Source organism: Anser cygnoides, chromosome 4, assembly GCF_040182565.1.
Source record: "Anser cygnoides isolate HZ-2024a breed goose chromosome 4, Taihu_goose_T2T_genome, whole genome shotgun sequence".
NCBI classification, from domain to species: domain Eukaryota; kingdom Metazoa; phylum Chordata; class Aves; order Anseriformes; family Anatidae; genus Anser; species Anser cygnoides.
In genome coordinates this window covers 34,284,739-34,300,856 of record NC_089876.1, presented here as the reverse complement: position 1 = coordinate 34,300,856, position 16,118 = coordinate 34,284,739, and the positions used below count along the sequence as shown (strand labels likewise).

Sequence of the window (16,118 nt, the reverse complement as noted above, 5' to 3'; positions counted from 1 at the left end):
TCCTTATGCAGTTACCTAATTGGAGATACTAGAATTGGTTTAAACTAACATGCTGAGTTATTTACATGTTTACGGGGTAACTCACCATGGTGGCATCCTCAATAATAGAATAATTTGCTTGGTGAAGGTAATGGTGCAGTATATTACACAGTAAACAGGAAGGATTTTCTTGCAAGAAACGAGCCACTTTGGTTAGCCTGTTGTACTTGCTTCTCAGGGGAAAGTGCACGCTTTTATTCTAGAGTAAAATGCAAATATTTTTCACACATGAACGTACTCGCAAACAGAACATGCACGTGAATTATAATTTCAGCTACGATAGCACAAACCTTTAACTCCATTTTGAACTTCTACAATAAAATTGACACATGGATAACTACCATATTTTTAAAAGTGCTATCTGAAAATAATCATATTTGAAGTTTGTTTATTTATATGCAGTAATAAAGCTGGATTCAAATCCCACACTTTTGCGAAGTTACTTCTGGACTAAAAAATATATTTGCTAAGCTAGCTGAGATTTCCAAATGAACTGTTAATTCCTAGTTAGATAAAAAAATACTTCTCTAATTTGGCTTATTGGTAGAAAAAAGAGTAGAAAAAAATAAAGGGAGGTAACAATAGGGGAACGCTGCAAAGGGCCACTAGTAGAGCATAAAGCTAGTATGACACTAAGCTCTCAGTCTTGCAATACAAGATGGGATCTCACCAAGAGGTATCACTTCTCAAAATCTTCCCACTAGATGGTGCTAATTAAACAAACAGCAGAAAACTGCCTACACACACAAAAGCTCCTTAGCAAATCACACTAAGACCCAATTTTTATAACAGCTCTACCAATAATAGTTTTCAACAATGAAAAAAAGTCTATTTTGCTCTTCTCACTAGAATTGTTCACCCTCACTTTGCTTTCTCTAACAAGTGGATCTGATGAGCGCAATAATTCAATACACTGCAGGGGCACAGAAGTTCACATTTTCTCCTAAAAGATACCCTGAATATTTCATGATTCAAGCACACTTTCATATTTCGTAAGATGTATCAGATATCAAAGCCATACTTCTTTCAACAGACTGAATCTCCAATTAATTTACATGGAGATGCACACCTGTACGAAGCACAAGACTTCATCACTAGTAATAGCTGGTTTTTTTTTCCCCACTGAAATTTAGATTCTGTGCAAAAAGCACAGGCAGTAAATTCTTGTAACCAATTCTTGAAAAACTGTCTTAAGAGGCACTGTAAGTTTCGGCAAAAATATTCAGACCCCCAAATGAACATGTATTACATATTACACCGCTCCGTTCTGATTGGCCTCTTGATTTTAGAAAGGTCATTTACCTCTAGTGCTTCTGTCATTATGCAACCCATAACAGCACAGATTCGCAGTGTTCCTTCAGTTTCTAGCTTATTTAAAGATGACTTCACTTGATCAATGGGAACAAGCCAAGCACCAACTGCAGGAGTTGCAGTACTCAGGAGGTTCAGTTGCCTAATTGAGAAAAATAAGAAGCATTAGGTATTCACATTCAGCAGCAGCAATTAGCAAGATTTTCTACTACTACTACGAACGACATTCAAATAGGTGGAATATGAGAACATTAATTGAATCCCACATTAATTGTTATACAAGGTATTGTGATGAGATTTTGCTGAAGGACTGAGGCAAGAATATTAGGGAAAAAAATCACAAAAAGACTTTCTAATTTATAGTTATATACTGACAGATAGGAATATTTAGTTTGTTGAATTGTATGTTTACAATGTGCTTGTTCTATACACATACAAAGTTTCATTAAGTTTGCTTTGACCTTTAGAGATGCTTAGTATCCATTCTAGAGTATATAACAGAAATTTTCAAGTGTTGACACAGAGTATGAAAAAACTATCTTAGAAAGATTTATTTGAACCTTAGAGTGCAAAGTCAATAAGATCAAGGTTTAAGCATTATGTTGAAGACCAAAGCAGTGAGTGGTTCTCTCCTAATCAAAACAAATATTCTCACTCACACCCCTTGCTCTCCTTCATACATCTCATTCTCACTGGAAGTAATTTATTTATTTTTTATTATTTCTACCATATCTAAGTAAAATTTTTCTAGCAACACTTTCATATACATGATGGCAGTTACAAATTGAAGCAAGAACTACTGTGATATATGTAAATTCCAAAACCAGAATTTCCAGAGAAGCTTCAACAATTATTGAAGTTACATTCAGAATCTACCAAATACAACTGTAATTTACCAAACCAGAATTGTTATTTTCTTTCTCTTAAATCAGATAGAGTCATACCTTGAAAATACATGGGCTGGAGAACGCACATTGGTAGGAGCTGCAAAACTAAACCAAATTTCTTTGATTGTTAGCTTCATGCTGCAGGAGTCAGGCGGAGGAGGCATCAAGGGTATGTCTTTTTTCAGATCATCAGATTCAACCCCTTCATCCTTAAAAAACAAAACATAAAGTCTTTTACAAAGTATTAAAAGGCACTAGCCTGCTGCGCACTGTTCACAAAAAAATAGTTTCATATCCATTTAGGCAAAGAAAAATAACCTAATGCTGTTCATCAACTCTCCCAAGACAACACTAACAGACCTTAGAGAAAGCTTAAAATTTAATGCACAAGAAAGCAGTTTGAATCAGTTGGTACAGCAACAGATCTGTCAGTTTTCAGTTTTATACTAAAAATCGTAATCGCTTTAAAGAAACACAACCTAAGACCAATCAATTCAGCCCAGTATACATACCTGCTCATCTGAAACTGAGTTTCCATTAATATCTGAAGAGGGACTTATTCTATCACAAGGAAGGTTATCGTCAGACACATCAGTATTATAACCACTACCAGTTGGAGAATCTGAAGAGTTATTTGATGCAAGCAATCCACCTCTCTCTGTAGCACTTGATTTCCCCATGACTCCGAATGTATTATACAATACCGCACCAGATTGTCTTCCTCCTAGAAAAGCAGACACACTACAGCTGCAAATGTTTGCCACACACAAACTTCTATAAGTTACATCCCACAGAAAAAAAAGAGAAAAAAAAAGATACGCTTAACAGGATAAACACATATGATTTTGGTTAAACAAGATGCATTACCAATTTTACGTACAACTTAAAAGCTAGTTGTAGAGCTTCCTATAGTTTGTTCCAGGTAGATGAAGAGTAATCACAATGCATGGAGGCTGCTTTTAAACACTATTCCCTGACAAGAACAACTTGAATGACAGAAAATACATATATGCTCTTTTTCTTTATGAAGCCAGCTTTCCTCCTGAAAGCAGAATTCCAGTCCTACATTCAGACACTTAGTGTGGGTATGATTGCAAGGTCAGGGTTTAAATAATCAGTGAAAGCACAAATTTCTACCTTCACTTTAGCTTCCAGACCTGTTGAAAATAATGTATATGGAATTATTTCATACACTGTCATAAGCAGCAAGGACTAAAAGCTCCTGTATTATAGAATTTACTATGTGATATAATTTATGTACTATAGACATATTATTTATTATCACCTATATTCATGTATTTGAAATCAAATAATGGCTAAAATAGAAGACCCAACAACAGAGTTGTTATCAGTTTCATAATACAAAGTAATACAAAGCCTATATAGTCTTACCTTTTATAGTTAAATTTTCAATTCCACACTCGAACATTATCCAACCCCACTTCTCCTGACTAGGACCGATTCGAGTTACATCTGGTACAGCTTGTTGGTCTGTTTCATCCACAAAAGCAAACTCATCCAACTCTTCCAAAGTAAAAAGAACTTTTGATTTCCCAAAGGGAATAGCTGTTATTGCACAAGTTCCAATATCTTAAAATAAACACATTTAGCATTCTGTTACAAAATGGAAAAACTTCATATCTTCAAACAGCCCTCAAGTTTACAGTATCTACTTGCAAGTAAAGTATTTTGGAATACTCTTTAGTATTCCTGAAACAGGAAGAAAAAAAAAGAAAAAAAAATCAAAGTACAAGCAAGAAAAAAAAAATGTTCACAAAGCCCAAAACCCTTCCTCCCAGAAAGTTTATTTTATTTGGTCAGGGTAATTTTTAAGTCTGGAAAAGCAACAACGGAGCAACTCGAAGTTCAAACTTTTAGACGTTACCAATCCTAACATATCTGCCTTCTTCATCTTTTTACAGTCATGGTTCCAAATATATGCGTACAAACAAGCTCTTCAGATTTTTATCTCAAAGTGCCTATTAGCCCAAAATTTTTATCAAAAACATTCTTAATAAATACCTAAAGTTTAACAGCAACAAATAACAGTAATACTGACAGTGCTCTTGGATAATATGTTTGAATAGAAATGCATTTGGTATTAACTATAGCACAATGAATGGATATTCTACAATAAATTTCTGAATTTAATTCAGAGACTGCTTCTCGGTTGGAAACATGCCTTTGTCTATACTGGAAGAATAGAAAGCAATAAGTCTCACTGATTCCTAAGAAAACACTGCCTCAAGTAGTTTTTGATTCATTACGAACCTTGCTGTCTAAGATCCAGGAGGGGACTACGCCACCTTCATTTCTTTGATATTAGGATGTAGATTAAATATAAATCCTTTCTTTTAGTGACATTTCTGAAGGAACATTTTAAGAAAATTTATACCTGTTTCCTATTACCTCTCACACAGAGTTAAATGTCAAATATCTGGGGAAAAAAACCACACTAAGTCAACTTATATTCTTTCCATACAATTCTCACTCTGTGCCCCCAATTGATTAACAGCAATCACTTTCAAAGCATACATGAAATGCGAAGTTCTCTAGAAAGACATTCCTCAACCCTTTTAAATAGAAGTAGAGCTTTTTCGTTACAAGTCAAGAATTACCTGGCCTTCTCAGAAGTCTGCAGTATACCTCACACAAGACACTACAGCTGACATTTCACCCAACTAAATAAAAATTGAGCTAATCCCTTTTATCTTCTCCAATTTATTTTGTTTTCCTCCAGTTTGATTTGCTCACTCATCTTTACACAGGCTTTTTTGTTATGTGGTTTTTATTCATACTTGTTTCACAGAGCATTTCCTCATGTCCTAAAGACTCCTGCTCTTCATGGGACACAGTAAAACATGGCGCTAGCTGATACAGATCGCATCAAAACTGAGTCAGATTTAACTTAGAAAGCAATAAAAATGTCAGCATGTAAAAGGTACTCAAGACTTCTTGCCAAACCACAACATAAGAACAGTCTCTACTTTTGCTTATCTTCATCTTTTCCACGATCAGAAATTATAGCAACCAAAGTTAATTCATGAGCTCTTGAAGGCATTTCCTTAACAAAAACAAGAATGAACACAATCACGTAGATCTCATTTTCTGTTTTATAGGCACTATTGTTAAAAATCTACAAGCTGAAAGTGCCAGTACATTCATGTTATACCTATCTTGAAATAGTTAGAAAGTACTAAGAAAGCTAGTAAGTGTAATTCATTTGCTGCATTGAGTGAAAAAAAAAAACGGCAGCTGAGAAGGAAAGGAGATCAACTGGAAAGAAGGGAGCCTAGACATGAAATTTTATCAGTCAATCTTTACCATGCAACCTGTTTGCCGCAAAAGCCGCTTAGAAATCAGTCTTGATGTTTTCCCTCTGTCTACGTTTAAAATCATCATATTAGTAAAATAACAGCAAACAATTCAGAGTAACCATCCTAAACTTCTTTTTGGACTATTGCATAATCTCTAGTTTCAAATGTCTTTTTATCTGTGTTAATAAAAAATGAGCTTAAGGCAAACTATCACCACTCGCTTCTATTAAAAATGACATTTTCACAATAAAAAAAAAAGGCTTACCTGTCGTATCAAGGCCTCTAAGTTGTCCGTGAACACGATGGATGTTCAACTTAGCAGCAATTTCTTTTCCTTTTTCTGCTCCAGCATTGGATCTCAGTGAGCCAGAGGACTGGGGCTGCATTTTACTGGCTTGGATATAACGATCAAATGTGACAGAATTCCTCCCAGTTTCTGCATTGTTCGAAGACTCCTCCACTATACCCCTTTAAACACATGGGAGAAAAAACAATTAAGCAACTCTCTGATAGACATGCTACTCTTATTTACTTTTTTAAAAAAAAATTTGAGTGACATTAAGTGACATAAGCACAGCAGTATTAAGAATTCTTTGTAAAGTCAGAAGATAATTATACTTTGGTAGAAAATTACTGAAAATTTCAATTTTATCCTGCATAATGTGACTTAAATCTTAGGTTCCAAAATGATTCTGGAAGGGTTCTTCTACTTCTCAAAGAAACTGCAGTTTTAACTAGATATTAGGTGTTAATTTATAGCATACTGAAGAGACATTTTATTGTTTAATTCATTCATGACTTTTTAAAATACTTCCTTTCACAACTGCAGGCTATATGTCAAAAAAAATTGTTAACACTAAGTCTTTTGGCTAACATAACAATAAAAAAAACACCAACAGTGACATATTTTATTCTTACCTATTCATACGAACTTGCGTAGCAATTCTATCAAAGCACAAAGCTACTAATGAAACATGAGTCACAGTTTTACCAGAAGAAACCCCTGGGGATTCATCAACGGACGCTTGTAGTAAACACAGGTTCACCTATATGTAAAATTTCCCCGAAGAGTAAAGAAATTTAGAAAAACGTGTTACATTAATCATACATCACAAACTTCTGATATAATCTTGTCTTAAACTTATGAGTAAAATCAAACTTTTAAAGATAAAACCTCCACACCAAGATGTAAAAACATCACTTACAGACATTGCAGTCAGTTATCTCTATAGCAATTATTATTTAACTTGCATACCTTTACCTACCCTAAGATCGAACATCTCCAAAACAGTCTACCCTACTTATCACATTAGTTATCTATCACAAATACATAACTTCACTTACGCTTTCCAGTACACACAATAAGGGTAATTTATGAGTTACATGTCTATCAATAACCTAAACAAAAATTCTTACCTTTGGTACACTAACGTTGGCCTGAAGGCCTTTAATTGTCACATTATCTTGCTTAAGTGAGAGATTTGTCTGTGCTGGTCCCTGGTTTGTTGTTCCCATAGTAGTGGCATCTATTTTTGTTCCTCTAATATCCTGCTTGGAAGATAACTTGGAGGGGAAAAAGGTGGTAACACTTAATAACTTATTCTCACTGAAACTTGGAACTGCTAAGCTGAAGTGTTGAGCAGCTCTGAACTGTTCAGCAGCACTGAACTACAAAGAGATTCTGACTGCATTTAAAGCACAATGCCATCATTTCTAGAACAAGGACTGTAGCACGTACAGGTATGTTATGTTTAGATACCAAAGGGTAGCAATGCCATTCTAAAATAAACTTTCTAATGACCAGATTTCAGCTAAAAGCTTGAGTTCTACATGTATCAGTTATACGGAACAAGTTGTTATGAAGTAAATAAGTAGTGTCAATTATACTGTGAAGTCTAAGAAACGCCAAATAAAAAATATATAAATTTAGTCATTAACTTGGACAGAAAGAACTCTTAACTCAGTACAACTACCATAAAATTCTTTTCAAGCTAGATTAATATAGCATTTAGCTACCGTACCTCAAAAAATTGAATTCAATTAAATCTTTTCCTATGTAAAATAAAGAAATGACTATTCTTTCAAAATTTTGGATAATTTTCTTGTTCCCTTCCTTACGTTTTCTGAGAAGCTTGTTTTGCTGTTCTGTACAGCATCTTGAAGAACTTTGCAGTGCAGATCATCAACAATAGCTGCTGGGTGTCGAGAGCTCGCACAGTGCACCATTGCTTCTATATACCTGTGAGAGGGAACAAGCCCACAACAGGACACTTAAACTTCCAGTTTCACGTAACACACCATCTGTAGTATTTAATTAACACTGCAAAGAGAAAAATTAAGCACAGAGAGAGAAAGTGTACTTTCAAGGTCACAATGACATCCTTCTAGCTTCTTTATAGGACAAGCAGAATAATATTCAATGGCTGCAAGGCACTGCCGTTCCATCAGTCATGTATTTTTCAATCCTTTTACCTAAACCTCTGCTCAGCCTAACAGTTTTGAGACAATTTTTAGTATAACCAATTAACACCAAAGTAGTAAAAATAAAATTAATTACCTGTCCAACGCTTCTGCTACAAGAGGAGTCAGAACCACATCTACAGTTCCTTTTACTTCTACTATTGCTGTTGTCCTTGTCTGGAAGACTGGGTGATCCAATGTCCATTCTTCTGTTATTGTTTCATCATCTGTGTTTTCTGCAGACTTCTTATCCAAAGGAGTGTAAGGTGTACTAAACAAGTCAAATACATGTTAATAATCCAGACTTGTGAAAGAAATACAAAAGTGTACATCACTAAATGCTTGCATCTTGTATATTTTTTTTAATACTTTAATAGGACTCCAACAGTACCAAAACATTAGTCTTGGATGGTAGGCCCAAGACTAAATCAAAATTCATCCAATTCAAGGGAAGAGTCTACACGCATTAAAAGAGTTAACTCCTTAATAATGAGACTATGCATAATAAACTGATGTGAGGTTATAGCCACATATTAGAAAATGTTCCTTGTCATGAACAATGTATAAACAGGTCTTCAGCTTGTGTAAATTCTCCTGAGGCCCTCTAGGTATCATTTTAATACTCAGTAAAAGGCATACAATGGCAGTTTTGTTTTTCTGCATAGCTCAGAAAGCACAAAAACAATTTCAGGGCAAGGCCCTTACTGAGATTCAAGTTCAGCTTTAGGCAATGCAATGGGCACTTTCTATAAGCACTTCCCAAAATCACGTAAGTAAATTGCCTTTGTATTTCATTTTGACCAAAACCAAACATTTTGTAATAAAATACCCTGCTTTGAAATAGACCTGTACTAAAACTAATGCTACAAATCAAATTTTGAATGGGCTAGCAAGAGCCAAAATACTTTACTAGAGTATCAGGAAAAAAAATGTTATAACCATGTTACACAATTTTCAACTTACTTAGATGTTGATCCTGTAAGCTGCATGCCTCTGTCCAGTAACGAATTAGCTGTGAGACCCTGCTTAACAATCTAAGAGAAAAGTACAAAGAAATATATTACATTCCTTCTATATATCAAAAAATACCCAAGGAATATTCAAATGAAGATTCTCCTTACAGTTTTTTTTTTTCTTAAAAGAATCCTTCATATGCACATACTCCAATATAGTGTAAAAAAATAAAACTTTGCAAAAACTTCATAATCTAATCTCAAGCCATTGAAAAATTTAAATCACAGATGGACAGTCACTAATTGCTTAAAAGGGACTTCAAATAATATTCTATGAAAGGACTGCATAAACATATAAAGCTTTTGCTACAAAGTGATAACAAGATGAAATTCCAGAGCTTAGACACCTGTTATCTATCAAGTCATTTCCATTATGTTTCATATATTTCATTTCAGTTCTTTCCTTAGAAAGAACTTTCCTTGGAAAAAAAAATGCAAACGTACAAAAATAATTTTATCAAATTATTCATTTCAAATTTACTCTAAAGTAACTCATTTAGCACTCAGCATGTATTCTGTCAGTATTAAATGTACTGCTACTAAAATTTCTTTATAATATATATTTTAAACAAAACTCAGGTAAATATCCTTCAGCTGTATATCATTCAACAAGTAGCATTTCTAATACAATAATGATAATTCAGAACACGCATCCTATTCACATAATATAACAACCATTTTCTTTTCCAGTCTCCCAGCCACACAGTTGAAGACTTGAAGTCAGAATTCCAAAGTATTTCTTGACTAAAAGCCAGGAATTTTCACGTGTCTCATGACTTTATTTATACAACATGTATATTAAACAATTTGAACTTGTCTTGAATTCTTACTTGTTTCTCTACTCTTCCTTCCTCTATCTTTCGTACCTTAAAAGTTGGGATAGAAAGCTGCTCAAAAGATGATGAACTTTCTTCACTGGTTGGCGTGTCAAGGTCTAAGGGGCGATGTAATGAGGATTTTGAAGTTCTTTTGTTAGTTGGATGCTTTACCGACCAGTTGATCACCTGGAACTGTGTAAGATAGTTTTGATAACACGCCATTACAGGCTGCTGGGAAGTTATTTGCTCACTTTCTACAGTCTTTTCAGGTTCCATGACATACATATTCTCAACATGCTCATCTTCTCCACCTAGAGCCGAAACAAATGAAGCCTGTGAAGGATGAGTCTTAATTGGCAACGTTTTAATGTCTTGACTCATTTCTCCATGTACAGTACTTGTTAAGGGCCCTTCCACACTGTGATAAATAGACCCTCTACTGTATTCAATTTTCTGAGCTTGCTTTTTTCTCTTCTTCCTCCCTGGATAAGTTCCTGGTCCTTCATCACTACTTATTGGCTCAAACTCTTCTGCTGCAGAAAAGTAGGCTTCACTGTCAGCCATTGACATACTAGAATCCATTGAGCGGTACTGGTGAAATGAATTTGAATCTGCAGACGGTGTATACGGAAAAGAACCAAAGCTCCTCCTCTGCTTTGGGGAGTCCAAGACATTCTCATCACTGCGAGACACATCACTGCTGAACTGCACACCAACTGCAACAGGCTGCTTGTCTCCGTAGAAGGCTGCTGTGAGGCTCTTGGTGCTGCCGAGCCGGGTGGAGCACACTGACGCCTGCCGTTTCAGCGGAGACCTCATGGGAGACTGACCAACAGGCCTTTCCTGGCTGCTAGGGGATGCAGGGCTACCCTCTGCACCCTCACCTGCAACACTGGAAAAAAAAAAAATACAATGGACGTTTCATTTGCTTATTTTATTCCCAGTGCTTCTCTTTACATTATAAGAGCTGTCAAATGCTATAGTGACTCCGTGATTTTCTGTTAGTATAGCAACTATTTTCATAACGCTGATGGCATATTAAATTCTGCCACTTGCTAGTCCGCTTGTCTACGTAAGAGGAGATATAAACAAATGGTAATGGCAAGTGTTATTGTCTTACATGCTGGGTTTTCTACCCAGATCCCTATTGTTAGGGATACTTTCTACCTAGATTCCTATTGTTATTTTTATAATTGTCCCCTATTAGTTATCCAAATTTGCATTCAAACTAGGAAATGGATGTTGGCAGTGCCATTGAAAATAACTAATACTCAGTAAGTTGCTAAATGTAAGGTGTGTTCTGTATTAACATGTTCAAGAGTCCAATTATACTCCCACCCAGACAGAGACCACTAACCTTCCACGACCATCTTCTCTTTTTGCACCAGACAAGAACTCCTTCTGTCCCAAGTGATCCTCGGTAGTAGAAGACGGGCTGTCTTTCTCACCTGCCAGCAAGGGGAGGGCAGCACTAGAACTGCTCGTTTCCTCTGAAGACGATGAGGAGCTATGGGAGCGCAGTGGCACTTGTAGGCTTAGATGTTGTGCTTTTCTTTCTATTTCTATACCCATAGATCTACAATCCCAATCTTTTCGTTTTACACCATTTGCTTTGCCTAGGATCATGAAACAGGAAAGAAAAATTGAACATCTGATAACACATCTACAATGGCTTCTTTTCCACCCATTCAAATAAAATTCCTTATTAAATAAAAGCCCTGGTTTTGAAAACGTAGACTAGCATATTTAATAAAAATTAATAAAATCATAGCAGCAAAACATCAAATTCTCTTAACAGACTGCTTTCTAGACAAGTAAAACAAATGCAAGTCAAAAAGCTTCTTTTTACTCAGAAAGGATCAGCATGTTGATACAAAAATTCAGCATGTGAAAGTTTACTCACTATTATCAAGGCCCTGTCTGCACTCGGAAGGGTCCATACCACTACAGGCCCTCTTGCACAAGAACGCAACATATACTGCTCATTAACCAGAATCAGATAGACCACAAAAACCAATGTGCTGTTAGCGAATTATACTTTTGGGCAAATAAGAATTAAGTTAGAGAACAATGCATTCTCACCATCCAAAATTTTAGGAATCTCCTTAGTAATAATCCATTCTCCTGGCTGCAGTAATGACTGCCCATAAAACATATCAGATTCTGCACTTGTACTTGAGAAAGCAGAGCTGCTTGAAGGTGTCAGTTCCTCAAGTTTGAAAAAGTCTAGTCCTGTTAACGTGCCACCAAAGAAGCGACAACCACCAAGACAGCCACACTTGTTCTTGCTTCTCTTATTCTTCAAATTATCATCAGGCCACAAAAACCACAATCTACACAAAGGCAGAAAAAAAAAAGAAAAAACAACAATGAGACCACATCAGATTTAGTACATTTAAATTCAGTGAAAATCAGATTAAAATCTGTCACACTTATTTGTAAGCTCCTGTTGAATTTAGCATGAAACAAGTTAAGCAAGATTTCTATCTGAAACACAGGTGTCACACAAAATGAATGATTAGCTCCAGAAAGGAGCAAATCAAAAACATATGCGATGCTGATGCAACTGTGCTCAGGCACAGATTATATCCACCTGCCACAATATACATTAATAGTAACAACTCGTTCTCTCAGCACAGAAGTAAGCACTGCAAACACTCCACACTTGCGTGTATTGCTCATGCCAGAGGCAATTGCTCTTAGGGGAAACACAGAGTCACAGTTAGACCAGACATCTTATTCACAGCTGCTCAGCCTGTTCAGAAATCTGTAAGGCCTATTTTCATTCCAGCTTGAGAAAAAAGGACAAACTGAATTCCCTTCCTCTCCATGACCTTAATTTTGGGAGATGAGGGAAAACAGACAGAAAAGTTTTGCCAAAAATAATAGTTTTGTATAGACCGAGCACATTCAAACCACCAACTTGATAGCTAAGTAGTCAACATACTTCAAAAAAAAAATCCATCTTTAGATGACTCTATTAACTTACACTGAAAAACATTCAAATCCATCTCATCCAAATCAATCTCTTACCTCTTTGTTCGGTTATCATGTGTCTCCAAGAAATGTCTCTGTACTTCGTGTTTGGAAGGATGATCTGCAGCTAAAGCAATGTCAGCAGTGATGAGCCCCAGGTTGACAGATCCAGCTTCCAACCAGTACGCCCTCCTTAATACTGGCTGAAGACCAGTTCTGCAATTGTTCACCTGCTCAACGTATTGTCTCAATTGTAAGTCTTGAATAGCAGCACTTACACCTTCTCCAACAGACTGGTTGTGGAGGTTGCAGTTTGCAATACGGATAGTACCCATCTGAAAACACGAGTAAAAACATGAAGTTTGAATACTTACAAGTGAAGCAAAGATAAAGTAGCCTTAATCCAGTTAACACATCACCTATTACAACCCAGGAAAGTCTCAGTAAACTACTCTCTCCAAAGATGACATGGGAACAGCTTTTTATATACAAGCACAGGCATACACACGTAAGAAAGCAAGCTTAGAAATTAGCTTCAGACAGTTTCCAAATAACAAAGTCTGTACTTGGGAGTCTCCTGTTGTAAAGGGATCCAAAGAGAATTCCCAACTGTAGACATGTTATAATGAACCTTTAAAAAATTTAATCATTATTAAATTCTTTGGTGTAATCATAAAAAACAATATATCTTCAATTTTTGAATTTACAGATCCACGATTTATTACTATAATTTAGACTAAAATATAGATTATATACTTCAAATACACAGCTGTATTAACTGATGGAACATGGACATTCAACTCCACAATTAATGTACACCTCAGTGAGAGAACTAAGTTAAATGGTGCAAAATTCAAGATACAAGAAATTCCAAATCCTGAACCTCAACTCTGATCCTTTGTGTTATAATACCTTTGTTTCTGTGATCATATTCTACTTCTTTTATTGGTATAGCTCCAGTAATTTTGTGGAACCAAACAGGAGGCTACCCTCTCTCCTGTATCTGGAGTAGTTCTTGCTTTGCTCTCACACTTAGCTGTGGAAACACATCACTGTACAACCAGCACACCTGCCCAGACAGAGTCAATCCTCCCCGACATTAGGGCACATAAAAGATGATGTAGTCCTGCCACACATGCTTAATTTTAAAACTTTGAATTATATGAAGTTTCCTTCAATTATTCTTGAAGGTGGATGAAGCTCCCTGCACAGCTTCAGTCATCTCCAAAAAGTCACCATGAAGTACCTGAATTTTTCCAATTTAATTTTCCAACTTTTGCAGCTGTCCTTACTTGCCCTGTGAAAAGAACCCACCCATGGAAGAGCTATTCATAGGGCTAATATTAAATTATTACTTCTCTCCTTTGTTACAAACTATAAAAGAAGCACCGGAAATCCTTTTTTAAATATGAATGAAACTCATCAGGGATATAATTTTCTATAGTGGTTCGGGTTATTAAGCAGCCTTTGAAAATACTGACATTCATATTTATGCCTGCAAACACAGTTGATATTTGTGCTGATGCTTTATAATAGAATCAAAAGATTTTGAAGACTGAAATGCTTTTTTTCTTTTTTAACTGCCACAAGGTAGCAAGCCATTCAAATGACAAGATATCACATCACTCAAAATGTATAAAATAATTGCTGCTCTCCTTCAGTTAGATTCTTGCTCATAATGTGAAGCTGTCCCCAGAGTGTCACGTATTAAGCCTACCTTTTAGAACTGAATTTATTAATGGACAGCCCAACTATTAGTCATTAGCAGTACAATGCTTTTCTCCTTTTCTTGTGTTACTGTACTTTACTGTCTCTTAACTTTTACTTAGCCACAATTTTCTCTTACATAAGATGAGAGAGAACATCAGCTCTTCTCTCCACATCCTTTTTTGAACAGAGACACCATGCAGTATTCCAGATTCAGTCAGGCAGCAGCACTAATACTTCTCCCAGCTCTACCAATTATATATCTTAATTCAAGCAGCTGTCTCACATAAGACAACCATGAGTTATCGCACGGTGACTTGCATACATTCCTTCTCAAACATTTCCAGTTGCTGAGTTAGTAACTTAAAGTAGAAGTTTTTACTAACCGTCACATACAGACACTAGTGTTTATATTGCCCAGTATTATTTTAATTTATTACACCAGTCTTGCAGCTCACATTCTTATTTTGGCAGACATCTACCCCGCCTAACCATTTTCCAATATCATTAATGAAAGTATTAAATATGACCCAAATTGACCTACTTCTGGCCCAGCCCAACCATTTTAACACCAACCTTGTACCATTTAGTTTTGAATATTCTGCTTAGTCCACTGCATGTAGGCAGGCAATAAAATCAGGCAGCTATTCTATCAAAAAATACGAAGAACTCTACTGACCAAAATATTTTAATTGCTGTAAAGATAAATATTTTTTACCTTTATATTGGTGGCACAGCCATGTTCTACCACATACAGATCTGCTCCATCCATGGCTAAGCGTGTCATAGTGTACTTTAAGTCATCAGATGTTGGGCATGGCCCAGGGACACAGTTCATCTAAAAACAGAAATAGATTTAAACACACATAAGGAGTTTAAACTGAATTTTATTTCTTATCCTTTTATTTATGTTCTGTTTAACAGAGGCCTAAAACTAGAGGAATAAAAAGTTACTTATTCCGCAATTGCAGCATGAATATGAGATGGGATGTTCCGTCTGTCCAGCAACATGAGCAGACCCACCTGGCTCTCCTGGCTTCCACCAGCAAAAAGAAAATTAAGCCCCCTAATAGAGAACATCACATAAACTGGAACCTATACATTAAAACAAGGAGGAGGTCAAGAGATGAAATTCAGGAATCATACTTTATATATCACAAGCCTCCTTAAGTCTTCAAGTGATTGCCTATATAGATTCCAAGAGACAAGCACCAAAAGCAGAATTCACGATGACAGACAAATTGTTGTCTGTTTGCTTGGGGCATAGCAGTAGGAGTCCCGTGTTAAAAAAAAGGTCCGTGGAAGCCATAAGCTGTTGACTTAAGTCCCTCATCAAAGCACAGTTTCATCAATAGAGGGGATAGAGGGGATAGAGGGGTAAGGGGGAAGAAGTGTTCAAGGAATGCAAAGGGAAGTATGATCCTTCTTTCTTCAGAGAAACTGAAATATGGCATGTGCCTCTTAACTGTCACTGTACAGGTAAGAACCATGCATGACTCCTGCAGGCATTGTTTCTCAAAATAATTCATACAGCACTAAAACATGGTGTAAATCCACAGGAAAATACAGATAGAATCGCTTTTCTTTCTA

At 36.0% G+C, this 16,118-nt stretch overlaps 1 protein-coding gene across 11 annotated transcripts in view; it reads right to left on the bottom strand.

Annotated features, from left to right (window-relative positions):
- The window catches only part of BLTP1 (bridge-like lipid transfer protein family member 1), a 117,374-nt gene that overhangs the window by 57,130 nt on the left and 44,126 nt on the right, over window positions 1-16,118 (bottom strand). For all 11 annotated transcript variants that reach the window (XM_066996656.1, XM_066996659.1, XM_066996663.1 and 8 more), the window contains exons 24-39: window positions 15,247-15,366; window positions 12,879-13,156; window positions 11,928-12,178; window positions 11,203-11,461; window positions 9,894-10,737; window positions 8,978-9,048; window positions 8,112-8,285; window positions 7,673-7,793; window positions 6,971-7,117; window positions 6,473-6,600; window positions 5,820-6,022; window positions 3,630-3,827; window positions 2,750-2,961; window positions 2,295-2,446; window positions 1,342-1,492; window positions 86-238 (exon numbers count right to left, since the gene is read on the bottom strand). In XM_066996656.1, the coding sequence (XP_066852757.1) occupies window positions 86-238; window positions 1,342-1,492; window positions 2,295-2,446; window positions 2,750-2,961; window positions 3,630-3,827; window positions 5,820-6,022; window positions 6,473-6,600; window positions 6,971-7,117; window positions 7,673-7,793; window positions 8,112-8,285; window positions 8,978-9,048; window positions 9,894-10,737; window positions 11,203-11,461; window positions 11,928-12,178; window positions 12,879-13,156; window positions 15,247-15,366 (3,462 nt within the window). The remainder of the gene's footprint in view (window positions 1-85; window positions 239-1,341; window positions 1,493-2,294; window positions 2,447-2,749; window positions 2,962-3,629; window positions 3,828-5,819; window positions 6,023-6,472; window positions 6,601-6,970; window positions 7,118-7,672; window positions 7,794-8,111; window positions 8,286-8,977; window positions 9,049-9,893; window positions 10,738-11,202; window positions 11,462-11,927; window positions 12,179-12,878; window positions 13,157-15,246; window positions 15,367-16,118) is intronic.